At 35.6% G+C, this 12,860-nt stretch overlaps 1 protein-coding gene across 15 annotated transcripts in view; it reads right to left on the reverse strand.

The window, feature by feature from the left end:
- ANO5 (anoctamin 5) overlaps positions 1-12,860 on the reverse strand; it is a 98,488-nt gene that overhangs the window by 7,337 nt on the left and 78,291 nt on the right. For all 15 annotated transcript variants that reach the window (XM_067749602.1, XM_067749611.1, XM_067749617.1 and 12 more), the window contains 4 exons: positions 12,599-12,696; positions 5,658-5,788; positions 2,636-2,841; positions 817-995 (listed from right to left, as the gene is read on the reverse strand). In XM_067749602.1, coding sequence (XP_067605703.1) covers positions 817-995; positions 2,636-2,841; positions 5,658-5,788; positions 12,599-12,696 — 614 coding nt within the window. The remainder of the gene's footprint in view (positions 1-816; positions 996-2,635; positions 2,842-5,657; positions 5,789-12,598; positions 12,697-12,860) is intronic.

The raw sequence follows: 12,860 nt of genomic DNA on the forward strand, positions 1-12,860 counted from the left end.
TCATTTTTTTCTGCAAGTGTCTAGATATTAATGTTCAAAGATTTAGTTCAGGTAGGAAGTGATGACATCAAGAAATCTGACAGTTGCCCATGTTATGATTCCTCTCTATATAAATATAGAATATAACAATGCTTTTGTCTACCTGTTTTGCAACATTTTGCTGGGTTTTTTTGTTGTTGTTGTTGGAATCCCAGATGAAGCACTTGGTTTAAGGTTTAAGTTTAAAAGACTTGACGTACCATATATATATATATACACACACACATACATACATACACACACATAAATAAATATATATAACTTTAAATCCTAGAGTAAAAAGATCCTCACAGTACGTGAGACACTGAGTGTGAAAGCAGCAGGTTTACAAATCCAAGTTCACACTCCCCACATGAAGAAACCTTTTAAATGTGATGGCTGGTGAACTAATCGTATTATTTCTCTCTTCCTTACTCTGCCTCTTTTTGAGGACACATAGTTAAATTCAAGTAGGTTAAATGCACGTAAAATATGACCATGCTGTATGATTATAGATATTGCAACTTGGGACCAAGGAGGTATTTGTTGAAGAAAATTTTTCCAATAAACTTAGAAAATAAGAAACAATTCAAAATTGACATTATCTTTACCCATAATATTGTCTTCCTTTTGGGCATTCTACTTTTTCAAATCAGAACCATACAATGTGTGAATTCTAGAATTCATGCACTTTATCCAGGATTTTTACTGCCCCAAGTAAATTTTGTTTTGTAAGACATGAAGGAAATGGAGAACTTAAGAAATACATTTAAAAACAAAATGAAAATAAGAGAAAACCTGCAAGTGGTGAAGTCTCGTTTTTCCGAAGGCACAGTGTGGTTTGGAAAATCGGCTATCAGGAATATTGACAGGCTGTTATTGACATACCCTTTCATAGGCTGAATGGCATTTTTTGAGTAGGCATAGTAGTAAACTAAACGGGGAATCATGTCCGATGTAAATGCAACAATAAAAGCCTAAAGGACAAAACAAGAGGGAGATCGTGAGCTAACAATGCAGTTTTACAAAGGTCTGATTTGTATATCTTTCAGTTCCACATGCCTTATGGATACAAAATGATTAGAATGCTATTATTAATCAAATTAATATATGAGTCTTTGACCTAGAACATAAAATAGCTCATTTACAGTGTATAATCAGTATTCCAAGATTTCATAGCTAGAAAGTGCTATATTGAAAATTTAACCTAAATGTATCTGTCTCCAAAAACACCATGCCTGTGTCTATCTCCTTCCATCATGGCTTGCTATTTCTTACATTTCTTAACCAAATTTACTGGCCTGGACGTGTGTGTGTGTGTGTGTGTGTGTGTGTGTGTGTGTGTGTGTGTGTAGGGAATGGAGAATGAAGAAATAGAAGACCATACTGGTAAATTTCCCACAGTTCAGTGCAATCAATTTCAGTATTTGATGCCACAGGAATGGTATTTTCCCATTCTTTCCTAAGCTCTGGAATACTATAAATGTCATGTTTCCTTTAGGTAAGATAAGTCAATTTAAAAGCATTTGGCCCTGCCATCTACATTTTTAGTGGTAGATTTTTAAAATCTTTTAATATTGCTTCTATAGTTACTGGTCCATTTCATGTTTTATTATCACTTACTGAATATATTTTGGCAGTTTTATTTCTAAAAAGTGACAATTTCAAATAGATTTAAAAATTATTAGAATAAATGCATACATACCATTCTTATAATTTTCTCACTTGTACCCTGTAATTCTTTTTTCTGTTTGAGATTTTCAGTTTTATTTATTTTATCTTTTCAATGAACCAACTCGACTTATTTAGCAATTATATTGCTTTTTGTCTGTTTTCTAATTTATTTCTGTTTATATCTTCATTAATTCTTTCTTACTACTTTCTATTGATTAGTTTTACATTTTTTCTTAGTTTCACAAGTTACATGATCAGCTCATGGTTTCCTTCTTCTTTTTCAATAATAAAAGCATTTATTGGTATATAGTTTTCATAAGTATGGTTCTGGCTGATTCCTAAAATCAGCTAGGAAAATTTTGATAGGCTTTCATTTTAATTAAGCTTTCCTTATAACTTCAATTTTATTTCATCTTTGTACAATAACCTTCCTTGGAAGCATGAATGTTAAGTGGTTAAATTTTCTTTTTTGGCTATCTTATTATCAACTTCATTTTTTATACATTATAGATGAATATTCATTGTAAAATTTCTGCTTTTGGGAATTCAGTTTTATTATCATTTTTAATAAGTGCTCCATAAAAATGACAGGTAAATGTTGTGTATTCTGTTTGTAGTATACAACTTTATGTATAATCAAGCTTTAATTGTATTATTAAATCCTTTATGCCATTACTTATTTTCTGTCTACTTTGTCACATGCTATGAAACTATATCATGGTATTTTAATAAACATGTTTTTACAATTTTCCTTGTATATCTAAGAGTTTGCATGTCATAGAGTTGCCTATGTTGTTTAGCACATAAAAGTTTAGGGATGTTTTACCTTTATGGGCCATGATGAAATCAATGTAAATAAAGATTGAGTTAAACATCATTCACATCTCCCCATCCTCAAGAAAAGAAAAAAGTACAGTTATTCCACTGAAATAGGTCTACTTACATTAGTTGCAACAGAAAGGACAGCCATTCCATAAAGAATGTCTTGCCAAACACCTATGCTATGAGCCTTAGCGGCTACAGGTCTCCTGTACTGAGTAGTAAGCTTCCAGGCATCCACTCGAATCTCTATTATATTATTCAAGAGAGCAAGAAGAGGAGCCAAAGGAAAAGAGGCCACAAATAATGTAACAAATCCAAACTGGATAACTGCAGGGATAAGAGAAAAATTCACAAATTCATTATTGTGGAGGGGAAAACGGGGAACACTCTGCCTAACTCCTGCAACTTCCCTCATTTTGGAGGGATCTACATCAGCAAAACACTCCAGGTCTCTTTCCAGCTGTCCACATCCTCTTCCCTATAGGAAGCACAGTGACTTATTTGTTGAGCTGGTCATGTACAGCTCAGCTTCATCCCTGCTGTTTCTTTTGAGACCTGCTTGTCTGAAGAAAGCATTTATTCTTGTTAGATAAGATATTGTTATTATTCATAAAACACAGTCTTTTACTATGGTCTATGTTTAGGTCTATGCTACCCCAGCATTTACATGGGTATTGGCACATCAGTGGGGTAATCAAGTTTTCTATTTTGCTAATCTATGTACTTTTTAAGATCAGGGATAATGACCGACTCATTTGTATGTTTGGGGTATATAAAGACACTCAACTATAAGCCTTATGAACGAATGCATTATTTAAGATTTGAAGCTGTTAACAGAGGAAAAGGCAGAACAAACAAGATATCTGACAACAAATCAGGAAATGAATCATATAAAGCATCAGAAATATATGTGGGCAAAGGAAATATACATATCCTGGAATGAGGTATTTGTTAAGGTCCTGATCCTCTGTACTAACTTCACATCTTTCTAAATAAGTTTTACTCTCTTTCCTCATTGAGGCTTAACACCTGTGTAAGCTGGCTTCTCTCTCCACTTTTCTTCTTTTGTTTCCATCAGTGCTTGGGGTGAAAGAATCCACGCAGCTGGCAAACTGGGCTTCCCACATGAGTGAAGAAAAAATAAGAAGAGATACAAAAAATGGCTTTCCATTGAAGGAAAAAGGAAGAAAAGAACCTTCCACTAGTCCTCTATTTTTAGTTAGATCTTGAGTGTTTCTGGATTTCAGCTCTTCTCATAAGATTTCTCATTAGAATCAGTCTTGTCATCTACTAAACCAAGGGAACAAACTGCCTCCTTCCTGACTTCTCTACTGAACCAAGAAATAGAAAGTTAAGACAAAGTATTACGTAGAAACAGCTTGAATTTCCAGGTTCAAATCCCAGATCTTTACCTATAATCTCTGTGGCCCATGGTAAATTACTTAATCTATCCAAGTTTCAGTACCCTCTAAGATAAAATGACTATTTCTGTAGAATGTTTCAAGATTAGAGATAGTGTATGTAAAATATCTAGAATAAATTACCTCTTAGTGGTGTCTCAATAAATGGTAGTTAATCTTGTTATGAAACGCTGATTTCATCTTTTAATTTTAGTTATAATCTCTGATACATTTATGTACAAATTCACTTGAAACATAAGCAATTAATTAAAAATTACAGCCTTATCACTCCATAAAGCAAGGACTACCTAATTTTATAACTGGAGACTTCTTCCTATTTGTCCTGATGTACCTATTTTAATCCAGGTATCATATGTATGTGTTACAGTGGAGAATTGGTAACAAACTCAGGTCATCTCCGTTATTCTATCATGACTTTTATGGGCCATGAGAATAAGTTGGGAAAACAGTCCTCTTTAATTCCACCAAAGAAGCAGAGAAGGACATCTGAGAGGAAACACCCTGGATAAACTCCACAAGCAGTCCCCATTATTATTTCTCCTAAAATTTCATCTCAAGTTCTCTTCTCTTTTCAATCCTTAGAATATTTTATGCATTTCTTGCGTTCAATCTGGGTTTCCCTTGCATAACTGCTTTTTGCCTTCTTCTTTTCAGCTTGAAACAAGGGACATACACTAAATGTATGTCAGGCTTTGTAAATGTTTTTCAACATATTCTTTCTATGAGCAGTCACTGAGGCAAATGAAAGGAGAAAGCTACTTAAACTAATTTGAGACAGGTATTAAAAACTGATCCTTACTTAACAGAATTCCAGAGATTAGCCTTACAAAATGCAAGTCTTCATAGTTAACAAAAAGAGACTCAGAAAAGATTTGGCAACATTCCCTTTCTCCTGTGGACATGGAGGGAGAGACAGTGTTCTGCCTTATAAAACGAAGCCAAGGGGAATTCCCTGGTGGTCCAGTGGTTAGGACTCTGCCACAAAACAAAACAAAACAAAAACCTAAGCCAAATAATCTAGTTGGACAAGGTATTAAATTAAGATCTTTATCAAGAATTGATATTGGAGATTTGTATGAATGTTTGTAACTGGCACTCATTTCTTCTGTTTTAGGTTAAAACAAAGCTGCCCTTGTTAAGTGTTATTTGAAGGGGGGGGAGGGTTTCCATTTCCCCCTCCCCCCCGCCCCTGGCAACCTCCATTCTATCTCTGCTTCTATGTGTTTGGCCATTTTAAGTACTTCATGTGAGTAGGAGTGGAATCACACAGTTGACTGGCTTATTTGATTTAGCATAGTGTCCTCAAGGTTCATCCATGTTGTCATGTAGAGCAGGATTTGGTTTTTTTAAGGCTGAATAAAATAAAAATCCATTATATGTATATTTATACCACATTTTTTATCCATTCATCTGTCAATAAATATTTTGATTGTTTCCACAAAAAAAAGTGATCCTTACTTTATTTGGTTCAACAGCATTAACATTAAATTGATAGGAAAAATATCTCTGAGATTGGTGTTTTGAAATTAATTTCATTCATATTTGGTGGGAAATAGAAATACTGAACCAATCTTTTCCATACCCACCCATCTATCTTTTCATCCACTAGCCAATGATTTACTGAACACCTACTATGTGCAAGGTAGGAAGAAATATTAAGAGCTGAAAAATACTTATTTTACTCAGCCTATTCCATGTTTCAAGGCAGTGGTTGAAAATTACCTGTTTCCAAGTACTCATAGAATAGTCCGAGAGAACCAAAAGTTTCAAGGTCATGGTCCTGCTCCCATCGACTGTATAGCTTTTCAGAGTTGGTTCGAGCTTTTCGGCGTCTCCACCAATTCAGAACCAAGCTGTTGGAAGTGGTAAAGTAAATACATGAAATAGGGTTTAAAAGAAAGGGGTCAGAGAATCAGTCTTAGATCTAAAAAATGGCGGTAAGGGAGGGTAAGTAAGTTTAGATCACAGAACATGTAGAGGTAAGACTACAGCTAAAGTCCAAGTCAGAACCTTATGTTCTGTTCACAGTACTTGATGAGGCAAAAGATCTTTACTTGGGTGATTGAGAAAGTAAGACAACCCTGACTCTCTGCAGGGAAGTGTATTTACTCAGAGACAGTTCTGTTAAAGAGCATGTGGAGGAGAGGATCACTACAGGATGGTTTTTATCTATTTAATTCACTATTCTTTATGTTGTCATGATACTCTGAAGGCCACTTGGGGAAATGAGTGGGTTACAATAGAAAATGTATGACTAGGGAACGAAGAGGTTATCTAACACATGAAAATAAATGCAATAATCCTAAATAAAATATTACCTAACTAAATTCTATACTATATAAAATATATCATGATAATATTGGATTACTTAAGGAACAAAAAGATTATTTTTATCAGAAACACAATCAATGTAAGAGACCATATTAACAAATTTAAGGAGAAAAATATAAAATCATGTTGATTGATGAAGAAAAATGCATTTGATATATTTCAATCACCTACTAAAACCTATTTATGACTGAAAAGTAGGAAAAGAAGATAATTACCTCAATCTGACCAAAAGCATCTACCAAAATCCTGGGGTTAACATCACTCTTAATAGGGAAAAGTGAGAAGCATTCCCTTTACAATCAAGAACAAAATAAGGGTGTGTATGATCACATTCAAGACTTTATTGGAGATCTTAGCCAGAACAATAAAATGAAAAAGAAAAAGGCAAAAGAATTGGAAATAGAAGAGACATCTATAATTACTAACAGTAATGTGAATGGATTATCTGCATAGAAAACCCCAATGAAGTTAGATAAAAATTATTAGAAATAATAATAGATTTATCAATATATTGCACTCCTATATACCCACAAAACACAGGTAGAAAATATAATTTTTAGAAAGATACCATTTACAATAGCAATTAAAATGAAAAGTACCTAGAAATGGATTTGACCAAAGATTTATAAGACTTGTATGCTGAAGTTTAAATATTTATTTGAAGTCATTAAAGTCCAAACTAAATGTTCATGAATAAAAAGACCTGGCATAATAAAATGTCAGTTGTCTTATTGAAACAACTGGAATGTAATTTCAATCAAAAAACCAAAATACTTTCCCATGTGAAATCTGACAAGATGTTTCTAAAATTTACACAGAAAGACAAAAGACAAAGGATAGCCAAGATATTCTATAGATGAGGAATAAGTTGGTAAAACCTGTCCCAGAAGATATGAAGAGTTATTATAAAGCTGTATTAAGAGAGTGTAGTATTGGTGTAGGGATAGACAAATCCTGGAACAGAATGGAGGCCTAGTAATAGCCTTGTACTTGCCATTTGGCATACATGGTATTGCAGATCATGGAGAGTGGGGAAGAGGGACTTCTCAATAAATGGTAACATGATATGTATTATATATATGTAATATATATGTATATATATATGTGTGTGTGTGTGTGTGTGTAAGAAATTAAATTTGACCTTCATATCAAACACAAAAAGCTTTTCCATGTATATTAAGAATTTAAAAGAGAAAGGCAACAATAATGTTAAAATGCTAAAAATATTTAGATGTAATTATATGAGAATAGGTTTTTGATTTTAAGGTAGGAAAGGGTGTATTAAACGAGACTTTAAAAATACTAAACCATAAAAGAAAAGATTGATAAAAATTTTGCTATATTAAAAGTATCTACTTTTGTCCATCTACAGCAGTGGTTCCCAAATGGAAGTGATTTAGCCCACAAGGGGACTTTTGCAGTATCTGGAGGCATTTTTGGCTGTCACAACTGGGGAGAAGGTGGGCTACTGGCATATAGCAGGTAGAGTTCAAGGATGCTGCAAAACATCTTACAACGCAAAGGACAGCACCTCACATCAAACAATTATCTGGTCCAAAAAGATACTATTAATGGGCTTCCCTGGTGGCACAGTGGTTGAGAGTCCGCCTGCCGATGCAGGGGACACGGGTTTGTGCCCCGGTCCAGGAGGATCCCACATACCGCGGAGCGGCTAGGTTTGTAGGCCATGGCCGATGAGCCTGCACGTCCGGGGCCTGTGTTCCGCAATGGGAGAGGCCACAGCAGTGAGACCACGTACCGCAAAAAAAAAAAAAAAGATACTATTAAGAAATAAAAAAACAAAAATTGTGCTGGGATAAGATATTTGCAACACATATAACCAAAAAGCAAACAAACAAAGACACAGTAACCAGAGTTATACAGTATTTCTACAAATCAATTAGAAAAAGATAAACATACAAGTAGAAGGATGATTAAACAACACAAATAAGCACTTCATTGAAGAGAAAACACATATGGTCAAAAGAGACTCATTCATGTTCTTAATCAGGGAAATGAAAAATAAGACCAAAATGAGATATCATTTACACTCTCCAAATTGGCAAAAATTAACAAATAAGACAATATGAAATATTGCAGCAAATGTGTGAATTAAAAGGAAAACATATTCTGCTTATATCAAAACCAAAATAGAAAGAAAAAAGGAATGCTAAAAAGGGAAAAGAACACCTGAGATTTTTGAGACAATATCAGAAAGATGGGTATGCATGTAACTGGAATCACAAAGGAAAAGAGACCACCCAGTTCAAGAAAGAGAACTTTGCTAGGAATCACAGAAGCACTTCTATGTGTTCCATTCCAATTACAAACCCCTTGATCCCCACATAGTAACCCTCATCTTGAATTTTGTAATCACTTCCTTGCTTTCTCAAAAAAAAAACAGTTTTATCATCTATGATCCATTTTGAATTAACTTTTGAACTAACTCATGGAGTTTTGTTATTTTGCATATGGATGTCCAGTTGTTCCAGCACCAGCTATTGAAAAGACTGTTGTTTCTTCAATGAATTATTTCTGCACCTCTGTCAAAAATAAAATGGCCATATTTGTGTGGATTTACTTCTTCAATCTCTGTTCCATTTGACCTATATGTCTATCCCTTCAACAATCCCACGTTGATTTAAATGGTTTTATAGTAAGTCGTAAAATTGAATAGTGTAATTCCTCCAAATTTATTCTTCTTTATCAAATTTGTTTTGACTATTCTAGTTCATTTGCCTTCAATATAAATTTTAGCATCTACTTATCTATATCTACTAAAATCCTACTGATATTTTGATTGGAATAACAAATCTATTTATCAATTTGGGGGATAATTGGCATCTTTATTAAGTTGAGTCTACCAATCCATCAACACGTTTCTCTCCACTCACATAGGTGTAATTTTTTTTTCAACAGGGCTTGTAGTTTTCAGCATACAAATCTCATATATTTTAAAGATTTATACCAAAGTACTACATTCTTCTTTGAGCTACCAATTGCTGTACTAACCAATGTTTCTTGCATTGCACACTTTCATTTCTTTTTTCAGTAGTTCTTCCAATGAGGGTCTATGAATGTAAACTCTTAGTTTTTTCAGGTCTAAAAATGCCTTTATTTCACCTGTACTTTATATAATAGTTAAAATGCTTCTAGAAATCTAAGGTGAACATTTTATTTCACTAAGAATCTTGAAAATACTTTCGCATCTAATATTATTAGTGAGAAATCTATTGAATGTAGATGGCATTCCTTTTTCTTCTGAAAGATTTTAAGATTATCTCTGATGTTCTGTAGATTGACCATAACATATCTGGGTGTGAATTTAATTTTATTTATTTTGCTTCATATTCAGGATCCATTTTCATTTCTGGAACTCATGTTTTTCTTCATTTCTGGAAAATTTTCAGCAATTACCTATTCAAAGGATTTTTTCCACTGTTTACTCAATTTTCTTTTTCTGAAACTACTAGCAGATTAATGTAGAAGCCACTATATAGCCTCCTGTCACTTTAATATTTTTAACCTCATTGTCTCTCTGTTGCACTGTACAATGTGGGAATTTCTCAGTACTATTTTCCAATTAACTAATTCATTTTTCAATTGTGTCTGATCTGTAATTGATACCATCTATTGTTCTGTTTATTTAAAGTATGATTTTACATTTAATAATTAATTCTTTTTCAAATTCATTTGTTCTCTTTTTAAAATTTATTTATTATTTTATTCTACTTATTTTTTTTGGCCATGTTGGGTCTTCGTTGCTGCACGTGGGCTTTTTCTCTGGTTGCGGTGAGCAGGGGTTACTCTTCATTGTGGTGCGCGGGCTTCCCATTGCGGTGGCTTCTCTTGTTGCGGAGCATGGGCTCTAGGCATGCTGACTTCAGTAGTCGTGGCACATGGGCTCAGTAGTCGTGGCTCACGGGCTCTAGAGCGCAGGCTCAGTAGTTGTGGTGCATGGGCTAAGTTGCTTCGCAGCATGTGGCATCTTCCCGGACCAGGGTTCGAACCTGCGTCCCCTGAATTGGCAGGCGGATTCTTAACAACTGCACCATCAGGGAAGCCCATATTCATTTGTTCTTGTTTCATTTATATCTGTTTTAATTTAAATTATTTCCTTACCCTTTTTATTGACAGTATCACCTCCTTTTATGTTTTTAGGCTTTGCCAGAATCTCCTACCTTGAGTAAGTTCACTTTCTAAGAATTGATTTTGTTAGTGGCCTTTGTAGCATTAAATCTTGTAAGTTTTTGAATCTTGGTCTGTAGTCTTAAATTTACTTGTTTCTTTTTTCTTTTACTGTCCTGTCTCTTTTCCTCTCTGTGCATATTTATTTATTTTCCCTCTTGTGTTTGGTTTAGGGGTTACCTCCATTCTGCCTCCAGGTTCTCAATCTAGAGCTAGGATTTAAAATAACAGTTTGGTATTATTTCTCTGTGGCAATATTAGGGATGTGGTGTATCAAATACCATTTGAAAGTATACATCTATGTTCTTCCTTTGTCAGCACATGAAATAGCACCCCAGGAGTACTATGAAACTGTGGCAGTGGGTGAAAGAGGGGGAGGGTGTTTTCAACCATCTTTCATGAGTAAGTAAGAATACACCCAGTCCCTGGCTTTAAGTACAGTTAAACTGGTAGTCCCCTGTCTTAAGTGGTGCACTTTTGGTCCACTTCATCCTATAGGTGTTACACCCTGACACTATAATTTCCTAACTCAGAGCCCCACAAGATTACAGGCTTATAATTCTTCCTCTTTTTTTTTTTTTTTTCCCGGTACGCGGGCCTCTCACTGTTGTGGCCCCTCCGTTGAGGAGCACAGGCTCCGGACACGCAGGCTCAGCAGCCATGGCTCACGGGCCCAGCCGCTCCGCGGCATGTGGGATCCTCCCGGGGCACGAACCCGTGTCCCCTGCATCGGCAGGCAGACTCTCAACCACTGCACCACCAGGGAAGCCCCTAATTCTTCCTCTTTTTATACATGGGAATTTTCACCTTATATTTCAGATCTACTGTCATTTTGGTTTTCTTTTTTCATAATGTATTCATTATTGCTATGCTTTGGGGACAGAGAGTGATTCCTTCGCGTGCCAGAATTTCATTCATAAACGGTTTCTGTGCCTAGATGTGTAACTGAGAAGGACCCTATGGGGCCTTCCTGGGACAGACTCCTCCGCATATCTTCTGCTTTAGCTCCTCTAGGAAGTAATAGAGAATACTATCTGATGCACATTTCCTGAGTTGTTTTACAGATGTGAAAACCCCCACCAAATGGAAGATGTTAACTACTTGATGACCATGAGCACATAGCCCCCAGACCTACTAGAGCCTAATGTTAACCCCTGTGACACAGCCCTGTTACCTCATCATCAACCAATCAGATATTTGTGCATGAGCTGATCACATACCCTGTACCCCCCACTCCCTCACCTGGACTTTGAAAATGCTTTTCTGAAACCCATCAGGCACTAGCTGTCCCAGACTATTTGTATGGTGAGTTACAATAAACACTGCAATTTCCTTCACCATAACCCGGTGTCAGTAGATTGGATTTACTGCAGGCAGGTGAGTGGACCCGAGTTTGGTTCAGTAACAGATGTGTCCATGACACACAGATATTTTTAAAGAATTCAACTTTTAGTAATTTTGAGAAATAAAATGGAACACGAAGAATAACCTACAGAGCATATAACAGATTTCCCAGTGGAAACTTCACAGGAGACAGAGATAACTACCTTTCCCTAAACTTTCTCAAGCAACAGATGTATATTTAAAAGTCTGTATTACCTTAATATATTCTTTTTAAATTAACTAATTAATTTATTTTTATTTTTAGCTACACTGGGTCTTCGTTGCTGCATGCGGGCTTTCTCTAGTTGTGGCAAGTGGGAGCTACTCTTTGTTGTGGTGCGCGGGCTTCTCATTGCAGTGACTTCTCATTGTGGTGACTTCTCATTGCAGAGCACGGGCTTCTAGGCACACGGGCTTCAGTAGTTGCAGCACATGGGCTCAGTAGTTGTGGCTCGTGGGCTCTAGAGCACAAGCTCAGTAGTTTTGGTGCATGGGCTTCGTTGCTCCATGGCATGTGGGATCTTCCCGGACCAGGGATCGAAACTGTATCCCCTGCATTGGCAAGCAGATTCTTAACCACTGTGCCACCAGGGAAGTCCCAATATATTCTTGACTGCTGATTAAAAGTGAAGTTTTTTTGTTGCTGTTGACTTAAACATTAGCTAACAAAGGCACAATGATAATCAAAGAATTCCATTTTTTCCAGAGGAAATCTCTCATGCTTGCTTAAAAAAAAGCAAAAACTTGTAAGTCATACATACGGATAAATGGCTTCTTTAATGTTTCCGAAGATCTGTTTCCCAGTCATTATGATGGTCAACTGGGTTGTCAATTCTACTAGACAGCCTCCAGGATCACACTAGTAAGAAGAAAAAGGAGAAAAATAAAGTAAAGGATGAAAGATGGACTTCTGCAACAAAAGAAATCCCAAACCAGAGGGTGAGAATCTGAAGATTTGCATTGGAACAGATATTAAAGAAATATAAATGGATATTTAGTTCCAAGTTCCAAGCTTGATCACCA

The sequence above is a fragment of the Pseudorca crassidens genome, chromosome 9, assembly GCF_039906515.1.
Source record: "Pseudorca crassidens isolate mPseCra1 chromosome 9, mPseCra1.hap1, whole genome shotgun sequence".
Taxonomy (NCBI): domain Eukaryota; kingdom Metazoa; phylum Chordata; class Mammalia; order Artiodactyla; family Delphinidae; genus Pseudorca; species Pseudorca crassidens.